This window comes from Spea bombifrons, chromosome 2 (assembly GCF_027358695.1).
Source record: "Spea bombifrons isolate aSpeBom1 chromosome 2, aSpeBom1.2.pri, whole genome shotgun sequence".
Classification (NCBI taxonomy): domain Eukaryota; kingdom Metazoa; phylum Chordata; class Amphibia; order Anura; family Pelobatidae; genus Spea; species Spea bombifrons.
In genome coordinates, this window is record NC_071088.1 from 49723150 (window position 1) to 49732635 (window position 9486).

The window sequence follows — 9486 nt, forward strand, 5'->3', positions numbered from 1 at the left end:
AGGCCTATCTGTGCGAGCAACTTCTCTGACCCTGGCTCCAGAGAAAGAAGGAGGGGGGCAGAGTCATATGACGACTCTGCTGGGTTCTTGTTCTCCTGCTGCTTGTACAAGAGACGCTGCTCGCGACCAAAGCACTGGTAAGCAGCCTGGCCCCAGAGGACATTTTAGTTTAGGTCTGATTAGAAGACGACCTCGATTATAAGACGAGAGGTATTTTTCAGAGCATTTTCTTTGAAAAAAACCTTATCTTATAATCGAGCAAATACGGTAGTTATGGGTAAATTGAATTGGCTGTGTTTAGAGATGTCCAAAATGGGCATAGGTGTAGATTGACCAGATGTCAAAATGAAAAGGGAAAAAAAAGCGCACCTCCCAAATGTAGCCCAAACAACCCAACAAACCCAAGCATGGTGGTATCACTTCGCTCTGGAGAAGTTGCTGAACACATATTGTGGTGTTTGTCAGTGACATATACCAAGGGCTGTAAATTCATACCTAAAATACATTATACATGGGAAAAACACACAAACAATTACTACCACAAACTTTGACAAAGGCTGGTGGTAGAATTAAAATGCCACTGAAATAACCGGGGGTGTCTAGTTTTCAAACATATTTGGTTTGATGGGTTAACTTGAATTGGCCAGCATCAAAGACGTCCCAAATAGGACATGGTGGCAGAAGGACCACATGTCAACATTCAAAGTTAAAAACCTGAATTGTGTATGTCCCAAATGCGGCTTTTATCCCCATGCACGGGTGGTATCTCTCTGCTGAACATTTTTTGCAGTATTGTTTTGAAGCGACATACACCAGAAGCTGTAAATATACACCTACAAGTTACAATTTGAAAAAAACACAAAATAAATTACAGCATTTGAAATACTTATGGTGTCCAGTATTAAAAAAAAATATATTATTGATGGCAAATTGAACTGACTGGCTTTCAAGATGTCCCAAGTAGCACATGGTGCAGAATTACCAGATTTGGAAACAAATACAAAGTTTAGAAATAGCAAAAGGCTACTTTTTACCTTATAACTTGCAAAAAAAACATAAAAATATTTGACATTTCTAAGCTTAGGACAAGAGAGAGAAGAAAATTACAGCTAACCACGAGCACCACATACAGTAAATGTTAAAACAGCCATAGTCACAACAGTTAAAAAAATAGTGCTATTGTGACATCGTAAAAGCCGGTCAGTTCAGTTTACCCCCATTAAACCATGTATGTTTGAAATCTAGACATCACAGGGTATTTTAACTCTTTCATGCACTAATTCTATTACCAGCCTTTGTCACAATTTGTGGTAGTATTTTTTTGTTTTCACACACATTGTGCTTCAGGTATGAATATACAGCTTCTGGGATATGTCACTGTCAAACAACACCCAATATGTGTTCAGCAACATCACCTGAGTACACTGATAACATAAATAGGTTCTTTCGGTTGTTTGGGACCAAAAAGGCCACCTTTTTCAATTTGGAATGTTGACATTTGGTCATCTTGCCTCATGTGTTATTTCGGACATCTTTGAAGCCGGCCAATTCAATTTACCCAATGAAATCATATCTTTTTAAAAACTAGACACCCTGGGGTATTTCAAATTCTTGTGTTTTAACTCTTTCACGCACACATTTTGCCACCAGCCTTTGTCAACCTTTGCAGTAGTTTTTTTTATTTGTGTGTTTCTTCCAAATAAATTGTACTTTAGGTATGAATTTACAGCTCCTGGTATTTGTCACTGTTGAAACAACACACCAATATGTGTTCAGCAACATCTCCTGAGTACAGTGATACCACTCATTTAAGGTTTGCCTGGCTGTTTGGGGGCCAAAGGGCTACATTTGAAAGGTTTCAATGTTGAACCTGACCAATTCAATTTACTCAATTAAACCATATATTTTTGTGTTCAGCAACATTTCCTGAGTACTGTAGTACCCATGGATATGTTTGTTTGTTTGTTTGGGGGCTACAAGGTTACATTTGAGAGGTGGAAAATTTTTTGACGTCTGGTCAGTTTGACATATGGGGGGTATAAGAGATTTCTGGAGGCAGAGTGGCATATAGGGGTGTATACAGCATATCTATGGGGCAGAGTGTCAAATAGGGGGTTAAAAGGCATATCTGGGAGGCAGAGTGGCATATAGGGGGTATAAGGCATATCAAGGGGCAGAGTGGCATATTAGGGAGGCAGAGTGACATATAGGGGGGTATAAGGAGTTTCTGGGGGCAGAGTGTGAATTAATATTTATTAGTAAAACATTTTTCCTATAGGGTAGTATTATATTCAGGCTTTTTCTTTTTTTCCTAAATTAATATTCAAATTTTGGGGGGTTCCTCTTATAATCAGTGTCATCTTATAATCAAGCAAATAGGGTATTTCTGATACAGCAACCTACCATTCTTCTTTTATGATGATAGGTTTACCCAGTTGTGATGGGACGCCATGTACCCCGACTGGGTACACCTGTCAGCTGTTATTTGCTTCCTCCTGGAACTGCAAGGGTTAACCGATTCCAGCACTAGACGATACTACGAGAAAGGGATTGGGAACCGGCTCTGTATCCTCGGTGTAGTAACACCATAGCCCGCCGAGACTGAGCCAAATACGGTGCTGTAATGAGGAGAATGAGTGATAAAGCGGGTCCCTAAGGCATTAGACGAGACTAATGTCCAGGTGAACAACAACAGTTTATTGAGAAACATACAGCCTTATATACACCACTGTGTGTATATACACATAATCACATTGTCAGGTTTCATTCAGGCTCCGAAGCTGCTTCTCTCTTGTTCCCCCAGTCTCGCTAGTTTCCCCCCATCTCGCTAGCGTTTACTCTTTGCTGTAATCCATTCCTGGATTTCCATATGCTCTGTTCTTCTGGTTCCTTGATTCCGGCTTTGCTCTTTGCTTTAGGTTCAATGTTTAGTTTTAGTTTATTAATAATTCAGTAGGCAGGGTTTAGCGTTGAATATTGGAGTACTTTGGCGTAGTGGTGGGCTAAGCATACTATGGCCATATGATGTGACAGAATCTCCAATTGTCATCACATAGTACTGGGCTAGTTCCTGTATTTATGTTTGTCTGTCTCTTATGAACCTTTGCTCTCCTTTCCCTGTATCATCTGAGGATGATCCTCTCTCCTCTCCCCATGTCCTAGTTTAAGATATCTTATCCTTGCTTATAGGAAAAGCATCTGAGGATCTCGTCTCCTCACTCCGTCCGTTGTGGTCCTTGTTCCCTGTCCTCTGTTGTGTCCTGTATAATGCATGTCTTGTCTGGCTATGTTTCTTCCTTGGTCTCCCATTCCCTGTTCCTTGCTCTGTCCCCCTTGCTCGCTCTGTCCCATTTGCTTGCTATGTTTCTGCGGTTAGCTTCCCTACTCCGCATCCTGCACATTCGTCTGGAGAGCTATGTCTTATGCCTGCTCCAGGGTGCCTGCAGGATATCTCCAAGTTCTGCTTTGTTCTGGACAACATCAGCTGCTATATCATGGCCCTGGTATGTGGCCGCACAACCCTAGGCGAGTGCAGTCGCCCTGTACCAGGCCCTGTCCAACTTCGCTACTGCGCAATAACTCCTGAACACCATCTTTGGGCGCTCTGGGTCATTATAGTCCTTTGTATGGACCCAGTCCTTGACACACATTAACATACCAATGCCCTGCCCAGACAGCCTGGCACCAGCAGGCCAGTAATGTCCGTATAACCCCAAAACGTTGTTTTCGGGGCTGATCCGAGGGAGTGACGGTGATCCCGGGGTACCGATGGAAAGCCCGGGGTCCCTAGAATACCCTGTTGGGACCCTGAGCGGCAGCAGTTTAAAGTTTCCCCGGGGCGGACCGCGATATAGACGGGCGTGCATTCCATAACTGTGCTGGCTGAACCCCGCTCTTCTGGAAGTCACAGAAACTGGGGTTCCATAGGAGGCTCCCTCTCCAAACCACCCCTGGTTTGTATCACACCACATGTGGGTTAACTCTACAAAACAGAGGATTATGGCCGGGACCCGGTCAGGCAAAAGGACATGTGAGACACTGGTGATACAAAAGGAAAAACAAGAACCACAATAATTAAAACAAACAGATCTTGGCAACTCAGGGTTTAGTGGTATAATTGGATATTTAATTTCATGGTTGTGAATGATGGACTACTAGACAGTGTTACATAAAATGCTTCATTCTCAATGTTTATTTAATTTAGAGGATAGTTAACTGTTTTTCAACATTCTTATTAAATGATGTTGGAATGATGTTCAGTTTTGTCTCCTAAAAAACTATTGTTATTAGCAGGTATTTTTTGTATTTCTTTAGCGCAAAATGATCCCTCAATTACTTCTCAGTAACAGCCTTTTAGCAATTAAATGATTTTCTAATAGGGTTTTTATGCAAAAAAATTTGATTATTTCATCTGTAAAAGTCTGTTCGTGTCCTTTTATACTTTTGATATCCAGTCTCGGTCCCCAATTTTCAAAGCTGGTTAAAATCTTCCTGCACCTGAAATATAATGCATAAAAAGTCCTTCCATGTAGTAAGGGTGTTTTCATGTGTAACCTCTGCTGGAGTGCAAAGGATTGACCTGTGTATATTGTGGTTGTAACTAGATATGAGATCAGCCATCTACATATATGCATGTATTGCACTGTCCCATGAAACTGCTCATCGTATCTGTTTTTACGTTGTTATTCCTTACAAAGTCTTACATTCTTACTTTATTTAAATGTGATTTTACACTGTTTGTTTAGGAATTATTTGCCTTCATCTGTAACTTTTGAGGTACTCGACCAGACTTGAATATACTGCTATACTTTCCTGTTTTGTTCCTCAAAACAACACCCCAGGGATATTTGGGGAGGGGATCTATTAGTCAGAATATATTTTATTCCACTATTGTAGTTTGCAAGGTTGGCCAGCCAATGACCATCTATCTTGAGACCAGTGGCGGAACTACCGGGGTCGCAGTGGTCGCGACTGCGACCGGGCCCTGGAGTTCTGCCAGTCAGGGGGGCCCAAGGGGTGCCGAGCGGTTGCTGAAAACGACCGCTCGGCAACTCTTGGGCCCCCCTGACTGACAGAAATCCAGGATGCCTCCGCTCCCCGCCGCTGCTGCCGCTGCTGCTGCCGTCGTCGCCGCTGCCGCCTGCCTCAGCGCTGCCCAGAGTGCAGTGTTGGGAGCGTGAGGTGTTTGTCTCGGGTGCCGGCGCTTCACGCTGAGCGCCGGCACCCGAGACAAACGCCTCACGCTCCCAACACAGCACTCTGGGCAGCGCTGAGGCAGGCAGCGGCAGCTGCAGCGGCGGCAACGGTAAGTGACCTACAAAGTGGGTAGATCGTGAGAAGGGGAGGTAGGGAGGGAGTGGGTAGATCGTGAGAAGGGGGTAGGGAGGGAGTGGGTAGATTGTGAGAAGGGGGGTAGGGAGGGAGTGGGTAGATCGTGAGAAGGGGGTAAGGAGGGAGTGGGTAGATCGTGAGAAGGGGGGTAGGGAGGGAGAGGGTAGATCGTGAGAAGGGGGGTAGGGAGGGAGAGGGTAGATTGTGAGAAGGGGGGTAGGGAGGGAGAGGGTAGATCGTGAGAAAGAGATAGATGGGTTGGGGGGGCCCTTAACAGATTCTCGCACCCGGGCCCTGAGGTTTCTAGTTCCGCCCCTGCTTGAGACACAAGTCATATTCAGAATTAGATTTTACAGGCTTGTGTAAGAACTATATTTTTGCTTGCATTATAAAGCTTTTCAATACCGCTAAAACTACCTGCCTACCTAGGATTATAAAGGACTGTATATCTTATATCTCCATAATGATCAATTGTCATTGGTCTGACTTTCAGGAGTAAAAGGTGATGAGTGTCATTTTTTCTTAGGCCGGCCTTCGGCCCTAGAAAGATAACCTTCACTATTTATCAGGAGATTAAGTTGTTGATAAACATATACTGATTCTCAAGACTGCAAGGTTCAAACATGAACATTTAACATGTATAGTCACAAAGTTTGTTTTTCTCATTGTCCCAGCTCAATATCCATCACTAAATCTGCATTCTCATTTTTTACCAATGATTTCAAATAATTTCCCCCCTACAGATGTCAAGCTCACTGGCCTATAGCTGCGCAACGGAGATTTTGATCCTTTTTGAAATAATGGGCAACACATTTGCCTTTTGCCAGTCTGATAGCAATATACCTGAACTGAAAGAATCATCAAAGATAAAAATAATAGGTTTAGTTCCTTAAGTACCACGAGTGTATACAATCTGGCCCTGAGGCATTGTCTTCTTTAGCTGTATTTAATTGCGTAAGCACTTTTTCCTGTGTGCCAATCCCATCTTTGTTGCAATGGCTCCATAACATCAGCCAGCAGGGGCACAGCCATTCTTCCTTGATCTTACCATAAGGAAAACAAATATTTAAGATATTTGCTTTCTCTTTCCTTCCTTACCAACCAAATTTCCTCTCTTCTTTTTACCTCACCCTTTTTTCATTATCCTTACCGTTCTGTTTTTTGCTTTGCCTTTTCTTTGATCCACCTTTTCATTATCCCTCTGTTTCTTTATCTCATCTCTACTATTTCTCTTTCACTTTACTCTTCTTTCACTTTACTCCTCTTTTACTTTATCTCTTCCTTTTTCTTTATCTCATCACTTCTCTTTATCTTTCTCTTTTCTTCCTACATCTACTTTTCATTATCTTTCCCCTTGTCGGGATTCTATCCTGACTGCAGGATAGTTAAAGTTTTACCCTTAGATTGCTATGTATATAATAATGTGCTGTGTATTTCTGTTCAGATGTGTTTGGTAATGCTATTACCCTGCCTCCCTCATCTGAAGCCTTGACTACTCACACCTGACCTTATGAACAGGCTTTATTTCCCTGCCTCCCAGTAACAGAGTGAGTTCATTAAGTTCTTTGGAGCCACAGTTCATGCCAGACTCTGGATCTGTCTATTGGATTTACCTGCCTGCCTGTTTCCTTTTTAACCCAGACTGCCTTTTGGATTTACCCTTTTGCCAGCCTGTTACCTGTTTGACCTGGACTGCCTACTGGATATCCCCCTTTTGCTTGTTACCTGTCCCAGACCCTTTTAGATACTTACCTGGACTTTTCTACCTTCATACTCCCCAGCAGTCTGTGTACATGATTTGCCTCCCACTCTGCTGCTTATGGTGAGATGTCTGCTTTGCTTTGTTTAATATACCTATAACCAAACATTCCGCTTGTGTCTCATTTGTGTGGAGTGTTTCTATCACTGTATGCGCTCTTACACTCCTGCGCTGTGGACTCCAACATCCAGATATGATGAGCCTGACACCCCTTTTTTGCCATCTCTCATTAACTCACTCATTTCTCTTTCTCGTCTCACCCTTTTCTCTTTCTATCTTATCTCTCCTTCTATGTATCTCTATCACTCCTCCTATTTATCTATATCACCTTTCTCTGTATGTCTCCCCTTTGTGCACATCTCTCCTTATTCTAATTTCTCTCTCTCTCTCTCTCTCTCTCTCTCCATTTTCTCATCTATTTCTCAGTATCTCCTCTTCTCACTATATCTCCTGTTTCTCCTCGTCTTCCCTCTTTTTCATTGTCACCAGTCCAGTCTGCCTCTGGAGAGAGCTGACAGGGTGGTGGCTGCCTGCCCTCACAGAGAAAGGGCTGTTGATCTCCCAATCCAGTGCCTCTGTACAGTTCTTGTGTGTGTCTGTTTTTGGAGGTGTCAATGTACATTTTTAGGCTGTGTTTGATGTTAGTTCATGGTGTTAGAATACGTATGTGGGATATCAGTGTAGAGTAGCTTCTTTACTGCTTGATCCTGCTAGATCGAAATATTTTACATCTATGTAAAAGAATGGGGGGAACGTTTTGCCCGAAGTGCTACTTTGTGTTATTTTGCCTGAACCCATGCCTAGTAAAACAGTGTCCCAATCAGCATTTTGTAAACACATTCACCAAACTACATAGACATTGGCAGATAATACACTATATCACTATATGGACAAAGTATTGGGACACCTAATTTTATGTCATTCCATTCTAAATACATAGACATTAATATCAAGCTGGTCCCCTCAACCATGTCTTTATGGACCTTGGTTTTGTGTACTGGGACACAGTCATGCTGGAATAGAAAAGGGCCTTCCCCAAAGTGTTCTCACAAAGTTGGAAACAGCATTGTCCAAAATGTCTTGGTATGCTGAAGGGGACCAAACCAAGACATTTTGGGCAATGCTATGCTTGGTTGAATTTGGTGTGGAAGAACTTGACTATACCGCATAGAACCCCAACCTCAACCCCATCTAACATCTTTGGGATGAACTGAAATGGAGATTGCGAGCCAGGCTTTCTAATCCAACATCAATGCCTGACCTCACAAATGCTCTACTGGATGAATGGGCAAGAATTCCCACTGAAACATTCCACAATCTTATGGAAGGTCTTCCCAGAAGAGTGGAATCTGATATAGCTGCAAAGGGGGGGGGGGGGTAACTTCATATTAATGTAATGTCATCAAAGTCCCTGATGGTTTAATGGTCGGGTTTTCCAATACTTTTGTCCATATAGTGTACATTAAATTGGTACTGTGCTACACATTCACTGATACCACATAGAAAACAATAAGCACAGAGATGATCCAATAAGAGGCAAATGTTGCATTTAGTCCTTGTAATTCTAGACACTTTGGGGCATTATGTGTAATTACAATTAACAGCTAAAAAAGGGTGTTTTTTTTCCAAGTAGGACCAGCCCTGGACTTCCCTGACTGTCAGCACAGACCTCTCCACTAATACTTCCTCATGCTGCTTTCAGAGCAAGCAGACAGCAAAAGAGGAAGTATTAGTGGGCAAACACACACTTACATCTCCTACACACTGATTATGAGGGAAAAGCTTAATATGGTGACATTGTATGTCTCAATATTTTATTAAATGTTCACAGTTTGGTTTTAATCTCTGCATTTTTATTTCACAGTTGATTACATCATCATGCAGTTTGGGCGCATAGCTGATGATACTTTTACCATGGACTATAGGTATCCTATGTGCACGGTTCAAGCTTTTGCCATCGCATTATCCAGCTTTGATGGGAAATTAGCATGTGAATAATTGATTGGAACAATAGCTCTTAAATCTACTTGCTTTTTGTGAATGCCCTCACTGATTAAAATTAACATTTAATAAAACAAAAATGCATTATTTTGTGTGGTTTATAGAAAACACTGGAGGGTAGGCACAAAGCTGTAGGGTAGTTTGATTGAAAACACATTCCATTTCACAGACTGTACAGATCTCTTTCTTTTAATGACTCAGAATATCGTTCAGTCCCATATTCTGAATAGTTACAAATGGAAAAAAAACAAACATGTGCATCAGAATAGAGGACTGCATTGGGAGGCGGGTCCCGCCAAAAAACTTGCGGGTGCGGGCGGTCTTGCTGGTGCTGCGGACGGGAGTGGGCGGTCAGACACTGTACCTGCGGGTCCCGGTAATCCAGCACAGTCCCG

General features: G+C 42.5%; 1 protein-coding gene across 2 annotated transcripts in view; it reads left to right on the plus strand.

The window, feature by feature from the left end:
• Nucleotides 1-9171, plus strand: part of TULP1 (TUB like protein 1) — a 158677-nt gene extending 149506 nt beyond the window's left edge. For both annotated transcript variants that reach the window (XM_053457869.1, XM_053457870.1), the window contains exon 13: nucleotides 8955-9171. In XM_053457869.1, the coding sequence (XP_053313844.1) occupies nucleotides 8955-9088 (134 nt within the window). In that variant the 3' untranslated portion in view covers nucleotides 9089-9171. The remainder of the gene's footprint in view (nucleotides 1-8954) is intronic.
• The last annotated feature ends 315 nt before the right edge of the window (nucleotides 9172-9486 follow it).